Source organism: Aspergillus pseudodeflectus (genome assembly GCF_044049435.1).
Source record: "Aspergillus pseudodeflectus strain CBS 756.74 chromosome Unknown BJX68scaffold_14, whole genome shotgun sequence".
Classification (NCBI taxonomy): domain Eukaryota; kingdom Fungi; phylum Ascomycota; class Eurotiomycetes; order Eurotiales; family Aspergillaceae; genus Aspergillus; species Aspergillus pseudodeflectus.
Genome location: NW_027263790.1, coordinates 622,467 through 644,101, shown reverse-complemented (window position 1 = coordinate 644,101; position 21,635 = coordinate 622,467). Strand labels below are relative to the sequence as shown.

At 53.2% G+C, this 21,635-nt stretch overlaps 7 protein-coding genes across 7 annotated transcripts; 4 read left to right on the top strand and 3 right to left on the bottom strand.

The window, feature by feature from the left end:
• Nucleotides 1-714: 714 nt before the first annotated feature.
• Nucleotides 715-4,236, bottom strand: BJX68DRAFT_52959 (uncharacterized protein). Its single transcript, XM_071049341.1, has 7 exons — nt 3,815-4,236; nt 3,711-3,765; nt 2,536-3,643; nt 2,396-2,462; nt 2,252-2,334; nt 2,029-2,153; nt 715-1,954 (listed from the first exon to the last, which is right to left on the bottom strand). The coding sequence occupies exons 1-7, from the start codon at nt 3,915-3,917 to the stop codon at nt 790-792; spliced, it is 2,706 nt and encodes a 901-aa protein (XP_070900848.1). The 5' UTR covers nt 3,918-4,236; the 3' UTR covers nt 715-789.
• Nucleotides 4,237-4,462: 226 nt separating this feature from the next.
• Nucleotides 4,463-7,260, top strand: BJX68DRAFT_274906 (beta-glucosidase; the record flags this gene model as incomplete). The annotated part of the gene is made up of 5 exons (XM_071047747.1): nt 4,463-4,557; nt 4,618-4,689; nt 4,743-4,909; nt 4,983-5,845; nt 5,897-7,260. Exons 1-5 carry the CDS (start codon nt 4,492-4,494, stop codon nt 7,258-7,260), a joined length of 2,532 nt encoding a protein of 843 aa, XP_070900847.1. The 5' UTR covers nt 4,463-4,491.
• A 1,343-nt stretch (nt 7,261-8,603) lies between these two features.
• BJX68DRAFT_234178 (putative endo-1,3(4)-beta-glucanase) lies at nt 8,604-10,109 on the top strand. The gene has a single exon (XM_071039716.1). It carries the CDS (start codon nt 8,708-8,710, stop codon nt 9,908-9,910), a length of 1,203 nt encoding a protein of 400 aa, XP_070900846.1. The 5' UTR covers nt 8,604-8,707; the 3' UTR covers nt 9,911-10,109.
• Nucleotides 10,110-10,122: 13 nt separating this feature from the next.
• On the bottom strand, nt 10,123-15,799 carry BJX68DRAFT_52925 (WD40 repeat domain-containing protein). Its single transcript, XM_071049340.1, has 4 exons — nt 15,069-15,799; nt 14,899-15,022; nt 14,530-14,841; nt 10,123-14,472 (listed from the first exon to the last, which is right to left on the bottom strand). Exons 1-4 carry the CDS (start codon nt 15,469-15,471, stop codon nt 10,623-10,625), a joined length of 4,689 nt encoding a protein of 1,562 aa, XP_070900845.1. The 5' UTR covers nt 15,472-15,799; the 3' UTR covers nt 10,123-10,622.
• On the bottom strand, nt 15,615-16,713 carry BJX68DRAFT_234169 (uncharacterized protein). Its single transcript, XM_071039715.1, has 2 exons — nt 15,784-16,713; nt 15,615-15,730 (listed from the first exon to the last, which is right to left on the bottom strand). The coding sequence occupies exon 1, from the start codon at nt 16,378-16,380 to the stop codon at nt 16,117-16,119; it is 264 nt and encodes an 87-aa protein (XP_070900844.1). The 5' UTR covers nt 16,381-16,713; the 3' UTR covers nt 15,615-15,730; nt 15,784-16,116.
• Nucleotides 16,714-18,313: 1,600 nt separating this feature from the next.
• BJX68DRAFT_52914 (uncharacterized protein) lies at nt 18,314-19,520 on the top strand. Its single transcript, XM_071049339.1, has one exon. The coding sequence runs from the start codon at nt 18,697-18,699 to the stop codon at nt 19,366-19,368; it is 672 nt and encodes a 223-aa protein (XP_070900843.1). The 5' UTR covers nt 18,314-18,696; the 3' UTR covers nt 19,369-19,520.
• A 107-nt stretch (nt 19,521-19,627) lies between these two features.
• BJX68DRAFT_234167 (protein kinase family protein) lies at nt 19,628-20,946 on the top strand. The gene has a single exon (XM_071039714.1). It carries the CDS (start codon nt 20,038-20,040, stop codon nt 20,761-20,763), a length of 726 nt encoding a protein of 241 aa, XP_070900842.1. The 5' UTR covers nt 19,628-20,037; the 3' UTR covers nt 20,764-20,946.
• The last annotated feature ends 689 nt before the right edge of the window (nt 20,947-21,635 follow it).

The window sequence follows — 21,635 nt, the reverse complement described above, 5'->3', positions numbered from 1 at the left end:
CGACAGCCTTGGGCCATTGACAAACACGCCAAGTGCCTTGGCTGTCATCAATAACAATTCTTTGCGCGTCATTGACCAAAAGAGAGACAACTAAAACGAGATCGACGTTGCAATCTGGTCAAAATGTCATCCAGACCTCGACGCGAGTCAAATTGATCTTGGACATCCCCTCAGATTGCAGTGTTGGCGATGTAAAGATTAACCTAATTAGGCTAGTAGATACGGGTACGGGAAGGTTAATTTATGTCGCTTGCCACTAACTAGTTCCTAGGTCAATAGTAGTCAGCGACACAGATTAGGTCCGTTCCTCAAGTTGCATGTCTGGCGAGTGCCGACAGGTATGGATGGAACTAGACTAGTTCCTGAACAGGCCGATCGCTCTGTGCAGCTCTTCGTTTGGAGTCTCCCTTGAGCTTATGCGGGAGAGCTCACATGGGTATGCGAGCTCAAGTTGATTGGATTGGGCACATTCGGAGTCCGATACCTTGAGATTGCGGGTTGGATGAGAAGTGGAACCTGATTATGCAACTGCAGGGCAAGATTGAGGAGGAGATTACTTCCCTGGAGAGGGTGCTAGATGAGACAAATCCTATGCTTCGCATGTTGGTTAAACTATTCGGACATATCCCAGGAGCCCCAAGTTGTAAGCACTAGTAAAGAAAATCTTAGCAAGGATACACCTATATAGATATATTATGAATCCAGCAAATGTGACTAATAAGTATACCTCTTATCTATAGCAGTTAGAGCTTAATCGAAGACAAAGTCTTCCCAGTTCACCCATGCCAATCAACGCCCATCCTCCTTTGCCGGAGCCGGGTACCCCAAAAACAGCAAGATGCGAACCAAACTCTCTGTAAACATAGGCATGGCATCGAGCGCGAGCGTACCGTCCCGAGTGAAAATGCGCGTTACAAGCGCAGCGATGGATGCAGGGTGGTGGATATAAGCAAAGGATTCAGTAAGGGTAGGGGCAGGAGCAGGTGTCGTAGAAGAAGGAGTCTGAGGAGGAAGAGGAGGAGGACTGCCCGCGAGTCCGAGTCGGATTGCGGGGACTCCATGCCCCGAGGAAAGAAAGGTCTGTACGTTGGCCTGGCGATCAGATTCACCTAACCAGACCGTTAAACTGGGATCAATTCCCTGCGTGGTGGTGGTGGTGCTCAGTGGTGGCGGATCCCCCGCCAAACCAGGCTTATCATCTCGCGGCGCAACAATAACCCCATAGCAGAACAGAGCGAGACCAGCCGTATACACCGCATTGGCGGAGGCTCCGTGTAGACAATTTGTTTTGATACTCATTTCCCGCGCTGCATGCAGTACCCGCGCAGCGGCATCCAACGCATACCGACTCTCTCGGCTGAACACCCAATCATGAACCGCCGGCGCCGCATCCCGCGCCTCCTGGTCGCCGTACCGGCCAAGGAATTTCTGGATCGCGGTTAGCGGGGTGTGTAGTGCGAGGAGGAGGTATCCGCGGATCATGGCCAGTTCGGGGTCCTCATCCTCTTCGAGGTGTTCTTGGCTGCCACTGATGTTTATGGGGATAGCGCGTATGGCATTCGCGAGCTCGTTCGTCCGAGATGAGGTGAGGAGGGTCCCGATTCCGGTGGCGATGAGGTCCGTATCCGTTCGACAGCTCCAGACGGGCGACCAGAGGCCGTGCAGGAGGAGCAGTGCTGCGGTAGGTGCAAGGGGGGAAGAGTAGCTGGTAGCCTGCATTGATAGGGCCTGCCGCACGGTGGAGAGGAGAGACGTAGGGCTGGAATCAGGTGTATGCGAGTGGCGTGCCTGTGCTTCGCTGAGCATTTCTTTCTTCCATGCTCTTGCACTGCGGGCAGTCCATTTGCGCTGTGGCGCGGGTAAGGGCAGCTCCATCTCCGAGGCAGACATGAGAGGGTTGGTGAGGTGCATCATGCTCATCTGCGTGTCGTGGAGGAAGAAAGAGTGCACTAGTCTTGGGGGATATCTTTAGCGATAATTCCTGCAGCTCCGCCATCGCAGCAGCGGGGTTCAGTATGTCCTGCATACCTTTTCAGAGACTCTTGCTCCGCCCACTGGTGCCATTTCTCTTCTGATTCTTCATCTGTGTCCTCGCGGTCCAGAGTTAGAGGCGTGTAATGGCTGTGCCGATTGTAATGGCACATGCGTATAATCTAAAGATGGATTAATTAGTCTAGTGCACAAGGCAGAGAAATATAAACGATTTTCTGCAAACGCAAAGATGATACAAAAAGGATAGGACAAGCCCTACAATAACAAACGACATCTCCAGATTCTCTGCCAGCCGCGTCTTGCGGCCCAATCCAGTCCAAAACCAGGTTGAGAGGACAATCACTGCAGGAGGATACATTTGTCAAACGCAGTCTCTGGTATGATGGACTTGATCGGGACTTACAGTAGGCCTGTAGAAGTTGGAGACCTCGCGAATGTACACGAGTAAACGAACTAATTTCTTTGTCCCACTGAGCAGCCGGTTAGTATAACAAGGTGAACCTCCATGTAGAACGTGGATGACGGTTTCAGGGGTGTACATACCTGCACACCAATAGCTTCCTTGACCACATAGCCAAGAGCAGCTCCAAACTGCTGTACCTCGCGGACAGGGGCAAGACACGCCCCGGCAGCCATCATGGCAGCCAACAGCTCCGTGCGCACTGTATTAGGGTCACACGTTGGGAGGTGGATCCATCCTGTCGGGAGGAAAGCATGGTACTGGAGGTAGTGCTGCACGAGCCGCTCGATCGCGTCTACCGGCGGGAACACGGACACGATCCGCAGGATCTTCTCCTTCGGACACTGCGCAATGACGAGCTCGAGCAGGTGGTCACGGACCCTGGGGAGGATGTGCTGTCGGGGTCGGAAGGAGTCGAGTGGTGCGTCAAGGGCCGATGACGGTGCTGGGATAGACGAGGTTATTCGCGACCCAAGGAATTCCGCGAGGGCTTTGCCGCTGGCTCTGGAACGGCCGTCGGGCATGACGATCGAGTTCCAGAACGACTCATCGAACGCGGATGTGGCTTGGATTCCCTCTGGCAGGGCAGCTGGTATCTCACTTGATCCGGGATCCCGGCGCCCAGAGCTTGAGGCATCGTGGTTCTGGATGTGCGGTACGGGTGCAACCACAGCGTCCTGCCAGTCCCATGTATTGGAGAGAGCAAACAGCGCATCCCATGCGTTATGACCTTCATGGGAGCCATCGGCAGCCGTTATCGGCAGAGGTTGTAGTGCCTCGTCAATCAAGAAATTATGCCACGCAGACGCAAACGGCCAGTTAGCTGAGCTCGTGGACATTGGATCGTAGATAGGCTGGGCATTAAGCAGCGCCATCGTGTCGGCACCTCCATATGTCCCGGTGCTCTCTAGCGCAGGCGAGTCCGAGGCTGGATGGGCATAAAGCATAGGGCTAGGAGCGCCGTCATTCTGGCTCTGATATTGCTTCGCCTGTGAGTCTGTCGCGTCCTGGTACTCACAAAGTAGGCCCTTCTTCACACAGCGCCGGCAGGGTTTCTCCTCATTGCATTTCAGCTTGCTGGCTGCGCACCGCTGGCAGGCTTGGGATACTCGATGACACGCATTCCCGTGGCGATCGCGATACACGAATGGAGTGCGCAAGTGCCAGCAGGTATGCCGTTTCATGATATCTCTATGGTATAGGCGATTAGTCTGTGTGATTTGAAACACTGGAGATGATGCGCAGTGTCGGCTCGTACACTCTGCCAAACGATTTCCCACATTTTCGACAAATGAAGGGTTTTTCACGAGTATCTAACAGGTCAGCTTTGACATTGGCTTTTGCTGAAGGGGCGAGGCGTACGGATTCGATTATGCCGTGTTAAATGGTCGAGGCGTGAGAAGGTGCGGTCGCATTGGACGCAGAGGTATGGTGTCCCAGTGTTCGTTTGCGATATGGCGGCCATGCTGAGAATGAATGTCGGGAGGGTGTCAGAGTCTGGAAAGGGAGAAAGGTTGGAGAGTAGACAAAACAGAAACCAAGTTCATCAGAAGTTGAGCGGCGAAAACTCGGCTGCATTTTCGGCTCCTCATCAAGATCTGCGAACTAGAGTTCCCCGCCTGTGAACAACCGGGGATGGTGAGACGGAGGAGTTCTGTGCATTAGGCGAAATCTGGAACTAGCCAAGGCGAGGTTTCACGTTGCCAGATGTTCTCCACGTTCAAGTTGTTGACAGACCGAAAATGCTGCATACTTGAAGGTTCGACCATCAACGCTCAGCTACCTTGGCGGCGCAGAGTATGTATACCACTACACGCCCGCCCTTCGGTGCCTCTTATCCCGAGTTTGGAGATTCCAGAGACACGGGGACTTGGAATTGTGGTCCATAAGTTTCCTGTCAGTCCCCCTCCGCCCCGCCCCCGTCCGAGCCCGACTCTGCTTGGCGCATCTTTTTGCCCACATCCCCCGATTTATATTCATCTTCGACTAGAGAGTCAGATATGGTGACACAATTGACTATCTGAAAACCTGTCCAAGCAATGCCGCAAGCGAAGGATACACGCAGCGTTGATGCGGTCCTAACGAGTCTAACGCGGGAAGAAAAGGTGCGACGACCCCTTCTGTTGACATGTCAGTCAGTGGGCGACTCTCGCTCACCATTCCAGGTGTTGCTCCTGGCCGGTAGCAGTTTCTGGGAAACCACCGCGATTCCTGGTAAATCTATACCATCCATCAAGGTATCTCCTTCCTATACCCCTCGACCAGTGAGAGTAACTAATCTGTCTATTAGCTTTCTGATGGACCGAACGGTGTCAGAGGAGCGGCAATGAAGGGAGGCCCAACCTCTGCCTGTTTCCCCTGCGCCGTCTCGCTTGCTGCGACATGGAACGTGGATTCTGTCCGAGAGATTGGCAAGGCACTTGGCGAGGAAGCAAAGACGAAAGGCGCGAATCTGCTGTATTGCACCCCGACCCTCCTATATACCTTATAGACCTCATTGGTGGTGTTAACGGTATTTCTCTGCTTCCAGGCTCGGTCCGACGGTCTGCCCCCATCGCCATCCTCTCGGTGGAAGGAACTTCGAATCATTTTCTGAAGACCCCTACCTCGCCGGGACCATGGCATCGGCCTACATCGGCGGTCTTCAGGGAGAAGGCATTGGCTCTGCAATCAAACATTTCGCCGCGAACGAGCAGGAGACGTTTCGCAACATTGTGGATGTGGCCGTCTCCGCGCGAGCCCTCCGCGAGATATACCTCAGACCATTCGAGATCGCGATCAATCAGGCCAAGCCATGGGCCTTGATGACGGCGTATAACTCGGTTAATGGGAGCCACGCGGATTGCAACGAGATGCTGTTGCGGGATATCCTTCGCCGCGAATGGAAGTGGGATGGTCTCGTCATCAGTGATTGGGGCGGCACGACTTCGCTGATTGAATCCCTTGTTGCAGGGCTGGATCTGGAAATGCCAGGCCCGCCAACAATTCGGAAGCCCGAGGCCATTCTGCGGGCGTTAGAAACCGGTCAGATTTCCGAGTCTCTTATTGATGACCGTGTAAGAGCTGTTCTGCAATTAGTTGCCAGGACTACTGGCTTTGGCCCGCAGCAGCAGTACGAAGAATATGCCGATGATAAGACAAGCCACCGCGAGCTGATCCGGCGACTGGGCAGCGAAGGTATTGTGCTCCTCAAGAATGACGATGGTATCCTTCCACTTAACCTCGCGAGACCTGGTGACCAAACTACGAAGGTTGCGCTTCTAGGCTTTGCGGACGAGGCACTTATACACGGAGGAGGGAGTGCGGCTGTGAATGCGCATTACCGCGTCACTCCAGCTGAAGGTCTCAAGAAGGCGCTGGAACATTGCAATGTGGAGTTCGAGTGCGTCAAAGGTAGATATCTCGTATTCCTACTACATGACTTCACTAACAACTGTGCCGTAGGAGCGCACACACTCAGAAAGTTGCCCCCAATGGTAGACAACGTGACGAACAAGGAGAGAAATCCCGGATGGGATATGGAGTTTCTCCATAGCCAGACCTCCAACACCCTCCCTTGCCTGACACAACCCTTGTATATCCCCACTGTGCCGGGAAACGAGGGGCTGGCGATACGGGCCACGACTACTTTCTGCCCCCCATCCAGCGGACGGCATTACATCTCGTTATCAGGCCTTGGCCCCAGCTCGCTACTGATAAACGGCAAAGAGATCTACCGGCAAGCTGGGAACTGTCCCGACCTCATGGCATTCATCCTATCGAGCTACGCCGATGTTCCCGTGCAATACGACTTCGTCGCTGGTCAGCTGTATCACATCGAAGTCGTGTCCCACCCTCTGGAGGCCTACAACGGCCCCGCGTTCATGAACGGCCGCGCCGGATTCTCAGTTGGCTTCATGCTCCAGTCAAACCGCGAAGCCGACTTGCTTGCAGAGGCTGTGGTCGTAGCTGCGCGTAGCGACATTGCGATCGTTTTCACGGGCAACACGGCGGAGTGGGAAGCCGAAGGCCAGGATCAGGTCTCATTCCACCTCCCTCGAGATGGATCGCAGGACCGGCTCGTGAGTGCAGTCGCAGCCGCGAACGGAAACACGATCGTGGTTAACTGCACGGGAGTCCCCGTCGCAATGCCCTGGATAAACGAAATCAAAGCTCTTGTGCAAGCCTGGTTCCCAGGCCAGGAGGCGGGAAACTCCATCGCTGATATCCTCGTTGGTAACCGTTGCCCTTCGGGGAAACTGCCTGTTACATTCCCTCGGGCGATAGAAGACGCCCCTGCCTTCGGAAACTTCCCCGGCGGCTTCGATCATGACGGCCGAGCGTGCGTGCGGTATGAAGAGGGCGTGTTCGTGGGATATCGCTTCTACGACCATGGACCGGAGCAGCGAGAGAAAGTCCTGTTCCCCTTTGGCTACGGGTTGAGTTACACCTCATTTAGGCTGTGTGATATTTCCCTGAGTGTTTTCGAAGACGACCAGGATGACCCCGTCCAAGTGCACGTCACCGTCTCCAATATCGGGAATCGTCGAGGCACAGAGACGATCCAGGTCTACGTCGGGCATGCCCTCCATTCAGAAGAGCATCCTTGGAAGACGCTTGTCGCATTCGCGCAGGTGCCGATTTACCCTGGCGAGAGCAGAGCAACGACGCTCGCATTTACCCGGCGCGATTTTGCGCATTTCGACGAGTCGAGCGGGCGTTGGATCATTGCGGCAGGGGAGTACCGGGTTCATGTTGGGACTTCGGTTGTTGATATTGCTGGCACTGAGCGTCTCGTCATGAGAGAGAGCATGGAATTCGCGCCTTAATAGGGACTGATCAGTTATTTTGTTTATAGATAGATGGATAGATAGATGCCATATATAGACGGGAACCGGGCGTTCCTGTAAAGATATCGCTCCAAGTACTCTCACGCCTGCTCCTCTTTAGACTTTCCAGATATCCCACTCTTTGGATGGCATGACCGGATCAGGATAATGCGAATTGTCCATGAGATATGTAGGCGCCAGCTCTCCCAGCCAGTCCAGTCCTCTCCCATTCTGGCCCACAAGTATCTCTCAAGGTTAATCTATTTCCATCGACACTCGGAGAAGAAGGGATTTTCACCACTAATCGAAACCCGAGAGTATGGTACCCCTCTGGATTGGCGGGGTGCATAGGGTGCTTATCATGCAGTTACGTGCCAACGCTCCACGATGAGGGGATACGACCAGTATATGCAAGTTAGCGCCGGCGTACGACGATCTTAACGGTTTATTCACAATCAGCGCCGGATCGTCTTCAGTCTACAGCAGGTCCTGGAGGGAACAGACTGGCTGGGCGCTTCGAGGGATTCACCAGTTGCGCATCGACATGCATTATCCGAAACAGGGCATGCTTCTCGCGGTGCTGGGGGTCGCCATGTAAGTTTCAGCCACTTCGATTTCTGGCACAAGAGAGAGCCCTCCCCGTGTGAAGACTACATCAAAGCTGTTTCTGAGCGACATGGAAGCAGAGACAGAGACATGTAGTCGTCGTCTCGAGATCCGGGTTCGAGCGGCCTAACGGGGCGGGCGTCTCTCTTCGCTGCAGACTTTCAGAATATCAGCGGAGGCGCAGACTGTACGCGCTGCAATATGCATGGACGAGCGAAGATCGTGAAGCGCGAGTCCCGACGTGGCTGTGGCCCGGTCGTGCATCGGGGCCTGACTCTCCATGGTGGCGGCGTATTGCAAGGCGGTGGTTTCCAAGATCCCTCCTGTGTAAATTACGAGGGTTGTAAGATAGTCATGGCAAACGACGTGTGTAGAGAAGGGGCCATGGTCGCAGTTTCTCACGTTTGAGGTAATTGCTTTGATTCATTCCTTGATTCGTGGTGGCTTTTGATATATATTTTCGTCAGCGTTTGGGAACTAGTGGTTTGATTGATTCTCACGGCCCCTTTAGGGGGAATTGCACTATGTTGTTTCTCAGATAAAAGTTTCGCGTACATAGTAGCCAATTCCCAAACTTGTAATCGAATCTTGACCCAGGTGAAAGTGAAGGTTGTCAAGTTCAAACTGGGTGTGAATATTTGGCTGTACTATGCATAAACACGTGCACCGCTATTGGATGACTAAGCAACCACAACATGACGCACTTTGACCCCGAAGCTCCAAGCTTGACCTCCGCACCAAACACCAACACAACCACGCCACAACCCCCGCAATCGCCCTCAATTCACATTGATTCCTCCGCCAGACCTGTCCGACACACCATTAATTTCGGCACCATATCATGGATGATAATATCCCCAAACCCCTTCTCTCCGGACCCTACAACCCCGAACTCTTCGCGTCGCAGCTCTCCCGCATCACATCCCGCTTCCTCGAGCCCGACGCGCAAGTGAGACCCGAGTTCATCCGCAAACCCGATCCCTTCACTCTATACCTTGGGTACTGGGGCACGACCAGCTGGCAGGTGAAATATACGTCGTTGCTCACCCAGCGGCTACAGGATGCCTCGTACCTGGCTAATCGGGAGCTAACGCAGCCCGAGGTCGACGCCTACGTCGAGAGCCATAATGTCCTTATGGCGAATTATACCAGGGGAATTCCGCTGGGGTTCTTCACGGGGGGCGCTAAGTGGCTTCTGTACGAGAAGAACTATAAGCATTTTCTGCAGTACGCTCCGCCGGCGGGGCAGCAGGGGATGACGCCTCTCCGTCGGTTTACAGAGGGCACAAAGATGATGTACATGTACGATCGAGATCTCGCGAGGAACTTGCTCATGTCGTTGATGAGGCGGCTTCTGGTTTACACATGCGTCGGAGCACTGGGCCTTGAGGTGGCTGGTGTGATCATGTCCACGCAACAACTACTCAATGACCCGCGGATGGCGCAACATAGGGAGGATGCGAAAAAGGTTCCACCAGAAACACTCAAAGCGCGGCGGGCCCAGGCTACCAAGGAACGTCTGGCACGGAAGCACCAGGCTGCGCAGTCGAGCGAGGAGCCCACTCCGCAGAATGGGGGTTACGATGAGAGCGGGTATGCGATGGATTCGGCGAGCATGAGCTCTGCAACTGCCTCTGGTACAACAGCCTACCCTTCGTCTGGGACCGAGAGCGCACCCGCAACTGGAACATACAGCTACGGCTACCGCGCACCAGCAGAACAAAACAAAGGAACGGGCTTCTTCGACGACGACGACGACGCGAGCCCAACAGCACCAGAGTACCGAGGAGTCGTACGACGCGAAAACGCCGCCGCCGGGCAAGGAAGCGCCTGGGAACGGCTCCGAAACCAATCTCAGAGTGGAATTCCGTCGGAATCCGGATCAGCCGCCTTGAGCGGAAGCGCGTGGAATCAATCGGAGGGCTCCGTTGCTGCTAGCGATAGTCAGCGGGAGCGGGAGCGCGCTCAGGCGGAGTTCAACCGGCTGCTTGATGCAGAGCGGAATCAGTCAAATGATGGGTCTAGCCGAGGTGCGTGGAGATAGAGGTGGCTCGAAATTAACGTGGAAGAATTCCGTGGCCCTCGCGTGGACAGACTGTCGGGCAACGAACGGAAGGAACGACCGAGCACTTCAAGGGAAGGAAGGACCTCGGACAAGAGTCGTCCGCCATTTTCATACTAGTAGTAGGGGGACATTGTATCATAGTTGCAGTCTCAATAACACTTTCGGTTTTAGCGATACACATTTGGTATCTTGTGCACTGCTCTTCTTCGACTCACATTTCTAGGGAGATCACAAGGAGGTGAAGATAATAAAAGTCCTTAGGAAGAAGGTCTACGCTGGTTATAGTTCGGCACGCACCCGATTCAAAGAAGTATAATTATCGACTTTTAGCCCTCGCAGGCAAGCTTTAGATACGCTAAGTCTGGAACCAACATCAAGTCAACAAAGAAGGAAAATGCGTGTGTGCCGCTGGGAAAAGCGATAGACTGGCGTGAGTCGTCTTGCTGTATGTCATACTGAGCAGAGTGGATGGTAAGGGTATAAAGAAGGTAGAATAGAGGATGTGGAAATGCTTGGTAAGAGAAATAACATCAGGATGAACATAAACATAAACACATGACAGTAATGCTATATAATAAGAGTCAATCAATGTAAATGGTAGATGAAGAATGTTAGAAGGAAAATCGTTAGTCATGAAAGATCTCAATCAAAACAGAAATAAAAAGAGCAGGTAAAGAGAAAAGTGTGGTCATCATATACGGCCACCATCAGTCACAGGGACGCCGTCGTACGAACCACGGTTGTCAGTGGGAGATCCCCATGCATCAGAACCACGGCTGCTCCGGCGAGTGAGGTTGCGAATTCTCGAGCTCAAAGACTCGTTGACACTGCGGTTCCGGCGGTGCTCGAGCGACATCCGGCGGACGATTGTTGGTTTGGATTCGGTGCTAAGTGCCGGACCGGCGGTCATGGCGCGGGGAAGGAGGCGGCCAAGGCCTTCATTGTCAATGGCGATGTCGATTGTCCCCGACGATTCGCGAGAGGTCGTGGAGGCCGGGATCGGAGGAGGCGGCGGAGGCGTGTTGAGGTGCTGCAGCTCAGGGAGAATTGGCGGCATCACCTTCTCCATTGTTTCCTCAATACTCACTGTCACAGGCGAGGTGCCGTAATTGTAGTTCCCGCCGTTCGAGAGTTCGCGTGAGCTCTTCCGGCGGTGTTGCATGCCCCGGTTGCGATCCGATGAGCGACTGCGTGGGAGGTTTGGGTTGAAGTGCGGATGCATGGGCATATCTACATGTCGGCTGGGCGGTTGGGCCTCTGGTACGGGGACTGACATTGAGCGAGGGATTCGCTCGGCTTCACCTTGGTATCTGGCATCACTGAGTAGCAGTGGAGCGTGGTCGATTTGCGGGGGAGCGCTTGGGGGAGGAGGTGGTGGAGGTGGCATGGGTTCGCTCTCTGAAGGTCCACTGTACTTCGGATGGCGCATAGCCCTAGGTGTCGCCGGCAGTCCTAGCGGCACGCCTGCCCTGGACGAGTTCGAGTCAGAGCTGCTGGGATACTCCGGCGAGGTCTTTGGAGGAATCATGCTCCGCCCTGGAGTACGGGGTGTGAAAGACTGGACGTGAAACGGAGGACTCTCCAGGATACCACGGGTATACTGGATCTCGCCAGGAAAGGGGATATTAGGCGCCGACGGATTACGCGCAAGCGAGAGTCGACGTGCTTCGAGCTCAGCGGCTGCGAGCTCCTTCCTCCTCATCTCAGCAACTGTCGAAGGGGAGAGGATGGGCGCAGGAATGTCCATGACCTCTTCGACGGATTGTACTTGAGTTTCCTGGGGGCTCTCAACCGGTATATCTATCTGGACATAGTCGTTGGTCGAAGGCACTCTAAATTCGGTCTCCGTGGTCGACTTGGGATCAGACTCCTGGCGGGTACGAGATCCAGGTCGGGTTCGGCGTCCGTCAGCAGAGGGCTCACGTCTCGAGGCGGAAGGACGTCGGCTTCTACTCCGCTGGCGAGTTCTCCTTTCTCTGTCTCCGGCAACAAACTTCAGAGCGTCTTCCGGGTTAGTCATGGGGACTGGAGATGGCGGGGAAACGTTCCGCAGCCCTCTGTCGGTGCTGCGTCCACGGGTGGACGGGTCATCAACGCGACCGGAAGTGTGACGACTTGTAGAGCGGTTGTTGCGACGTTCCGACGAGTTTCTCGAGCGCGGCTTGCGCACTCTACTAGTACTTCGAGCATTCGAGGGTTGCTTGGAACTGTATGACGCCAGTTCCTCCGGAGACATAGGAACCGGAGACGAAGGAGATCGCTTAGCAGGCTGCACGTAACGCTTTTCGTTTCGGCCGCGGGTGTCATTGGATGCAGTCCTACTCTTGGTTTTCCGTGAACTCAAGACGTTCGATTCGTCTGTGTTTCGTCGTCCGCGGCGATGCTGCTTTCGTGCATGGTAGCTCGCCTCGTCTAAGCTGCTGATGTACTGATCGATACTTCGGCCGCTAACGCTAGGGCTTTTAGTTGTGCTAAAACTGTTTGCAGTCGATGGAGGACTTCTAAAGCTAGCAGTCATCGTGTCGGATTGATTCATTTCGTCGTGCGAGGATTCACCGGGCCGAAAGTGCAGTTGGAGCCCATCTGGCTTCCTGTCCCTGGCGCTAAGCCGGCTATCAGATCGCTCTCTCAGAGCCTCAAAGATACCCGGTGTTGGAGATGGCAGGCCTTTGATGGTCGCGAACTTGTCCGCGGTAGCCTGTACGGCTGTCTGAGGACTCGGTTTGAACGCCTCATCAGGTTCGTATCGTGCCGACGGCAGCAAACCAAGATCCTCTTCCTGCTCTGGAGGCTGACCTTGGCTGGTGTCATCATTTTCCGACGTTGATCCGTAGTCGACTAGTTTCTTGGGCTGCTCCTTGAACAGGAAGGTGGGCGGATGAACATCGACAGGCGTTTCTCCAATAGACGGTAACCGCTGCTTAGGGTACCCGGGAGTATTCGATCGTGAGTTCATGGCATTGTTAAGGCTCTGGATATTGTTGAGCTTATACGAGCCGAATCCTCCAGGCGAGATTGCGGAACCTCCCGCAACAGACTCAGCAATCGGAGTAACTCCAGGAGCATTTGTGGGCGTGCGATCGTCGGACTTGAGACCGGGGAAGCGGAACCGCTGGTTCGGTTGGCCGTCGAAGGAGGTAATCAGCTTGAGCGACGGAGCCTTGAGAGAGTTCCGGCTGTTTACTGGTGATTTTGATTGCACGTTTGGCTGCAGCATGTTAGCCGGGTTTTGAAACGGCTCCGGTGACGCGAGAGGGGAGCGTCCGGGAATGATCTCGCCAAAGTTCGCTTGATGGACTGCTGGCGATGCCCATGGATCAGACGGCTCAACTCCGGTGCACATAAAACAGCGAATTGCCAGCTGTTGCTGCGAGTGAGCTACCACATGCTCTCCCCACCGACGGACGAGATATGATTGCCGTTGCCAGTCGGTTGGCATAACGAGACAGGTCATAAGAATGGCCTCCATGTAGTAGTTTTGCGAGACGTAGACCTCAACAGCCTCGTCCCGATCCCCAAGACCGATCAAGACAGTGGCCGCTGTGTGGACGTCACCAATATCAAGCATCTTCTGGACGAATGCTTGTCCGACCCTATTCGCTTGGGCTTGACCATTCATCTGGCTGAGCGCCAGTAGCATCCAATCCGTGATCGAGGTAGGTCCGCTATTTATCATTGAGACCATATGATCGGTATCTGACTCTTCTATCCACTGTGCGAGGAGAATAGCAGCGGGGCTACCTGGGGGGTGGCGGTATAGCTCATCCTTGATCAAACCCTCAATGTCGCCGTCCCAGCCAAAGACCATACTTAGCATTTGTCGGCGTAGATCGTCTGGTGTCAAACGGGCCTCATCGAGAGGCTGATGATGTCTATACGGTACGTCGTTGAGACGCGCACGCGTAAAAGGAAACAGATCAACGTTCTTGTCTGCTGGACTGAATTGGACTTCATTTCTTAACCGTGACCCAGGCCGAGAGCTCTTCATTGACGACACCGAAACTGATGAAGCATACGCATAGGATGGTTGCGGGGTTTCTCTACCGCCACCAGCGGATGTTAATGAGAATGAAGTCGCTGTATGTGCGGACCGGCTTGGAGGCGAGAATGGAATCGGCTTATACTTGTCCGAAGAGGCCTTGGAGCTGACCGACGCCGCGCGACCACGAGAAGATCCAGGACTACTCAGCTGCTCGCGCTGTTGTTTTACCGTCTCTATTCCGCTCTGATCATACGGAGTACGCCTGGAAGCGAAAATTGAAGTTGGCTCGCGCATTTCCGGAGGATCTTGCAAGGCCCGCGGTGACTTGGTTCGAGCCCGCATTTGATCTAGAGCTGCTGTCATGGAGTTCGTGGGAGGGAGCTGTACATTAGCTACCATTGCTGGGTTTTCCAGATCATACTGTTGGACTGTGAATTGAGGGCCGAGTGTAAAGAGAGCTGCAGTTGGTCCGTAGTTGGCAATTCCGCGGGGATTGTCGATTGTCGGAATGGGCTCGTAGCTAATGTGCTTCGTCTTGACATCCCACGCCCACGTTTCACTGCAGGATGTATTTCAGCCACACTTCCGAGATCAAAGATGCTTGAGAGAAACTCACCCATCCAGGTATTGTATAATCTTTCCATTCTTTGACCAAGCCATCCATTTCGGCTCCGATGACGATGAAGCATCGGATCTTTTTAGGTTGCGAATTACACGCGGTGCCTCCTTGCCGGGCGGTTTTGCAACACTCCAAACTCTGAGGTCTCCATTGGCCGACATTGTCGCTAACATGTCAGATTTCTGTTTCGATGACGATGCGTGCCATGCTAATGAGACTATCGGCGATGGTCCGCGAGAGGTAGTCATCGTATGCAGGATGGTAAACGTAGGTAATAACGTAGCGATTAGAATTGATCCATTTTGGTACCTAGATGGAACCATGGTTAGCGATAGTCTAAAGGAGGTACGGTTCAGGAACACAGACCCAATTGCGTAGGTTCGGCAATCGGTGGCGGGTGCCAAAGCTGTGATGGGGTCGAAAATGGTACGACAAGAAACGTTGTCCGAAGTGGATGGCTCGAAAAGAATTACGTCGCCCTTTTCGTTTCCTGAGACAGTTAGTTTTGTAGGTGGCCAGAAAGATCATGAGTTTACCGAAAGCGACGTTGCCATTCCGCATCCACGCAGCTGCTTTCAATTCCTCGAAGGAAGCAAACCGAGCAATCACACTTCCGGTGAAGAGATCCCAGATGATCGCTGTCCGGCTAGCATCATAACTAACCACGAGCCGCCCAGCTCCGCGCTCACTGACATTGTCCACCGAGATGAAGACGACGTCGTCCTTGTGATTCTCGAACCGACGCTCGAGAGCAAGAGTGTCATGGTGGAGGCACAGGACGGAGGAGCCTTGAGCGTATAAGAACAGCGAAGCCGTCGACGCACAAGCCTCGAATTGCGCAGCGCTCTGTGGTTGAGCCGGCATCGAGGCCGGTATGGACTGAACCTTTGGGGGCCGAGTATCCGGGATAGGATTTCTGTTCCATGCCACTTCGACCATCTTTCTGAGACAAACCCCAGATCCAACGCACCCGTACCCTTATCAGTGATCGACCGGTGTGGATTAACGTTGCTGAAGGCTAGGCTCGAGGAAACAAGGCCGACGGGACGGAGTTGAGAGTATCAGAAGCATCCCCGCTCAGGAAAAAAGGAGCATCGACGAGGCACTCTCGGGAACGAGCCGGGGAAAATGGCTATCGACAGACGGCAATGTAAATTTCCGGTCCGACAGCAACAGGGGTCCGATCTGAGAACGAGCTCTAGTCAGTAAGCCAAACAGCGGTATGCGGAGAAGACAGGAGCAGGTACGCACGAATATGTGCGGCAATCAGATGCAGAAAAAAAATGTGGAAATTAGACGTAATGTGCAAAGCAAAGAAAATAAGAGGAGATATCAAAAATCTGCAACCCAAAGGCCGCACAAGATGCAGGAGACAGTCGCTGGGATGGCGGAGGGGGGTGGGGAGGGGAAGGAACGTGATGCAGATCGGCGGAGGAAAAGTGATACAGAGTACACACCTGAAGATGATACCGAGAACCTCGAACAAGGACGGTAAACCCTTTATGAGGATATCCAGCGTCGCTTAGGGGAGCGTCAAGGAGAAAATGCCCACAAATTAAGATTTCGAGCAGTTTGTCGCGCAAGTCAGAAAGGCGATGAAGGCAGCGGCAAGAGTCGATCAGAATCTCCAGCCATCAAGCAATGGGAGCTCATGCCAAGGGCCTGATGGCGCTTCTGACGGGACAGGGATCCTGACGAGAGACGGACCGTCAAGGCGACCAGAGCGTTCAAGCAGGTCATTAGCGGACGAGGGCGGACAGCGACCCATCCGGGGCATCGGCCATGGCGAGTACGAGGCGTTGTTGCTGGCCGAACACACCAACGAGCGTGCTGCAAGCGGTGCTTCATTTCAAAGACCAGCTACTCGAGGGGCATTCAGGGTGTTTGCTGTCCAATTGTCGCACCAGCAGGGCACAGTGCCGAAAGGGAGATTGTGTTCTCTCCAGAAACCAGCAGCCATCGTAAGACTGGCAACACAAGAGCGCGTGGCTGCTGATTGGCCGCATGGCTTTCTTCATCTGCAGGTCTCATCACCTGACCCTCCAATGAGACCTCATCAACAGCGTCTTGGCGGTGTCACGGGACCCAGCAGGGCGCGTAAAATGCCCAGCTCCAATGAGCGGGCCGCACTGCTCATCTCCCGCAGTCGAATCACATCCCACCCCGGCCTCTTCTCCTCCCCCAACTGCAGCACCACCAGCCAGAAACACAGAGATAAGAGCTCGCAGATGGATCCCTTCCCCTTATTTAACAAGGGCAGGCCACTGATTCGGGGTCTCCAACTCGATGGCCCTGAAATGGACAGTGGCCTGTTTCTCAACACGTGATGGATCGCAACCTGTGACGGTGGATTGCGGGCGCTGGTGCCCCGAGTCACGATGGATCCTGCGGGGATATCCGAGGAGCTTGGACCGTGATGAGTTTCTGCTGCCTTTTGACGGATCACGGATGTGACAAGAGCATTGAGCTCCACCCGCAAGAACAAAGAGATGTCTCTGATGGACGTTGGCCCGCGATCTGAATCTCGGGAAATATTCGCCCAGCCCCATTTATTCGTCTTGATTCTCAGCGGCCGAAAGAGCGAGGTCCCCGATCAGTGTGCAATCAAGCCGCCACAAGGTCAAGTCGATGAAGACATTTGATGATCCACCGCGAACCTCTGAGGATCTTCGCCACTTCGGATCACGCTGCCTTTCACATTTAGCTCGTTTAGCTCGATCCTTCAGCTTCCCCTCTTGAGGCTGCATGACACAACGCGAACTGTCATGAACCTGAGCTTGGCTCTCAAGAACTCGAGGCTAATTTTAACTACTCTCCTCACCGCAAGAAGCGCAAGCGGAGCAAAAGATTCGAAGTTGCATGCGGCGGTGTCTGGTGATCCGTTTCTCTCCTGATAACCGTTTCTAGTCAAGCTTGAGAGCCAATGTTGCTCGCCAGATGTGATAAACAGGATCACTCGCATAAGCTGCGTCATTTTGCTTGAGATGCATACACTTTCCATAATCGGAGTGTCGAGACCATCAAAAGGGCCTCGAAACCTCCATGTCTCCGAACCCAAGGCCGAGGAGTGATCCGCAACGGTTTACGCTGGCGCAACATCCGTCAACTTGCGAAGGATTACCGGCTTGACAAATACTGTCGCAAAGCTCGGAAGTTTTAAATTCTGCTGTGAGCTCTTCGAGCGATGCTCAGATTAAATGCGATGACAGTCTCACGTCATACCCGTCTAAGCTTTCATCCTCTTGAGCTTCGACGAATGATTTGTTGTCTGCGATATATCCTGCGCCCTGCCCGTGTCTCTTGACATAACTGCATCTTCTCGTTGTGTCTAGCAAATCAAGTACACGTGTTGTGTAGCCATGTTGGTTCTGTCTGTTATATATATATTACCCCTGCACTCATGTTGTCCAACCAATAATCGCAAGACACTTTTATTAAGTCGAGCAAGGTTGACAAATATCTCGGATATTGCTTTATCTGTGCATCACTGCATCTTCAATCTCTTCAGCCTCAGGAGGTTAGTCTGAAACCCGACACCCCATGGGGAGTCCTCTCGTGCGTTTCACACTTGCAGCCACGGACATTGGCAATTCCCCCTTTGGCACGGACGGATTAATCCGAACTTCCGAAGGCCTAGACTGGGGCAGAAAGTCGTTGTTCCGAGGATGTTCCGCTGCAAAGTAACCCTCCTTCGTATTCAGTGCAGATCATTGCACCTCGAAATCCTCGACAACACCACATTCCAACTTTCGAAGCTGTACTCTGTGTAAGATTCCTCATCCTTTCTCGAATCAATTGACTAAACGTGTTTCAGGTCTCGAATTCCTCATCTTCAATTTGAGCGAGAACGTTTCGTGACTCGCCCTTGCTTCCGAGCCCAAGACACCAGGACCCATGCATCCAGACGGCCCCAAGCTAGCCCACAACAGAGCGTGCGCCATCCACTGGCAACGAGCGTTGTGCCGTGCGCCAAGGACCGGAAGTTTTCAGCCGCCTAGCAGCGCAACACAGACTGGTACTCTGCAGATCACTTGAAACGCGCGACTCCTGACCAGCCCTTCAAATACCACCTCGCTGCCCCCACACATTCTCTCCCCAACTCTTCCCACCACCACCCACGCCACACAAACCCAACCTTGACGCTTCAACACCAAAACCACGACAATGAAATCCGCACTCATTCTCCCTATCCTCCTGCCCGCCACCTACGCGTGGACATTCACATGGCGCAACGCAGACGGCGAAGAACACACCGAGCGCGGCCGCGGCCCATCCGAATGCATCGTCGTTGACCACGCCAAAGGCCAACTCTTCGAGCTAGATGGCCAGGGCGAAGACAACATTAACATGCTGCTGTTCTCGAACGACGACTGCTCTGGCGATCCGGCGGGACGGGCAACTGAGTCGTGGTCGAAGGAGAGCTCGACTGATTTGCTGAGCTTTGAGGTCGTTGCATTGAATGGTGGTGATGACAGCACAACCCCGTCGGGCAATGCGACTGCGACGGCCACGGAAACCGAGACGCCCTCTGGGACGGTGACGAGTCAGCCAACGGGGACCTCGACCGAGGAAACCTTTACGCTCCCCACTGTTTCTGAGACGGAGACTGGTACCGAGACAATGTCCAACACCGATGCCGAGCCCACCCCGACAGAGACGACTGAGCCGACGTCTACGACCGAGGGTGGTTCTGAGACCCAGACTGAGACGCCTACGCCTACGCCTACAGATGACGAGGTCCCCGAGGATGCGGCGCAGCAGCTCTTCTCTCGGAACAACTTGGTTGGAGCCGGTATCGCTGCTGTTGCTGGATACGCGGTGAACTGGCTGTTCTAGAGACTGTCTGAAGAAAGAGGTCTGGAGCATGGGAGAAGGAGAGGGAGAAGAGAATGACAAAACGCGAAACCAAGGCGTCAATTTCATGAGCATCTATGTCTATATCTAATCTAATATAAGCTAATCTACATCGCCTCTCCATAATTCACAAAGCGTGAATCGTCATTCGTAGAAACCCCAGCCGGGGGATATTTCTCCTTCGAAAACACGTTTAACACCCGTTCCTCCCCACTGCTCCGCATAGTACTCCGTATGGATATCAAGATCATCGTGTATGCTCCTTCTCAACCTCCCCCGCAATTCTTGTAGGGAGCCCTGCTGCGCTTCGTCTTCCACTGTAGGTTTAGCGCCTCATGTGCAGATTATTTCCAGAATTGAGACAAACTCAAGTGGAATATCTTATCACCGGCCAATCCCTTCCATTGAGCTGCTCACCTTTTGAAATACTCTGTTCCTGCTCATCTTGTGTCGCACTTCTTTATTTCTCCTCCCACTCCCGTTCTGGTATTCTCCACGCAGATCATTTCTCATGTCATATTTAATCTTCTAGCAAAATCACGGCCGCCCGCCTCTCGTCGCCTCCGCATCTGGTTTCTCTCGCCAGCGCTCCAAACTGCTGTGACCTCCTCATCAGTCTTGTGGTTTTCCTTTTCCCGCCGTCTTTGACCCATGGGAGCTAACAGCTCTGTTTCGTTCCCACCTGGAATAGGTCTCCAGGACATTAAGGGATGTGGAACCAGCGGAATGGTGGCCTTAGACCCAATTACAAAGTACATCATAAAGTTTCCCCTCGGCGATGATGACGAATGCGCCCGCTGTGATAAAGAAAGGGAGATATATCAGCTTCTGGAGTCATCACCCCGTGAATGGCCATTATCCCTTCTGAAATTCCACGGCACCACGAGCCACGGCATCCTGCTAGACTACGCAGAGATTGGTCCAGTGCGACAGTTTCTAAGGGAATCACAGGATTCAATCCCGCCTTCTACTTTGCTCCGTTGGGCACGACAGGCTGCAGAAGCGTTACAGTTCCTTCATGAAAACGGCATATGCCACGGCGATGTTAATTGTTCGAATTTCTTCTTGGACCAACATCTGAATCTGAAGGTCGGCGATTTTACCAGCTCGCTCGTCGGCTCCCTTGCTACACCACAGCATTTTCAAGCGGATATATTGAATTACGGCTGTGCTCTATATGAGATGGCAACGGGCTATTTGCCGTATCATACTCTGTGTGAGGATAAAAGGGAGCAGAAACTCAAACAGGGAAAGTTTCCAGATCTTACAACCGTGGGCTTAAGATCATTGATTCTTCAATGTTGGGACGCTGGATACACAACTCTTGCTGATGTCATGAAAGATATTGACACTGCATGTACAAACCCTATCCCATAAAAAGCCTCCTACTTATTAAATGTACTTGACTTGGGAGAACTATTGGAGCAACCCAGGTAATAATCTATCTATAGTTCTCCTATTTACAAAAGCCAGTGACTCCCAACACAGAATTTAGACATCTGTTTTGTCTTCTACTTGCTCTATTTGCCATATTATAGACAAAATGGAACTCCACCATACCAATGAGAAACAAACATTAGACCTTTAAACTTTCATTGCTGGTTGCTTGAGTGACTTCGTTGTGAACTCACCACAATCATTGGCACAGTCAAGTTAGGAAGGCTCCAATTTACAGGCGATGGATTCAAAGCTATGAAAACGGCAAGCCGGAATCTTGCAAGACTCTCAAGCAACATTGCCGACGAAGTAAAGGCATTGGGGATGAGACAGACGCCTACTGTTATTGCACAAGGGCGAAAACTTTTATCCCATGCGGAGTCTACCGAGGTAGATATAATGAAGAGCTAGAAAACATACCGTCATGTTATCTTTATCAGAAACATACAGCTGTTCTTCAACCCCTTAGCAGTGTCAACAATGGACTCTCCGGCAGTTCAGAAACGAAAGCAGCTAACCCGCGAGCGCTGTGAAAGACTGTTGTTCATAGCGTGTATATAGAAATACTATTTCTTTGCATCGTAGTCTTATCCCTAATTGTATTTCAGAAGGCGATATATCCCAGCCCACATTATGGCTCAAACAGAGAAACGAAATACAATAACTCAAGGAGAAACCAAACGAAGCAGAAGACTAGAGGACGCTCCAGTTAGTAGCTAGGTGGATTCATCACAGACGCCTATGGCTACACGAAGATACTTAGAGAGCTGATGCAAAACACCCTCCGGAAGATCCAGCGTGGACAAGATATA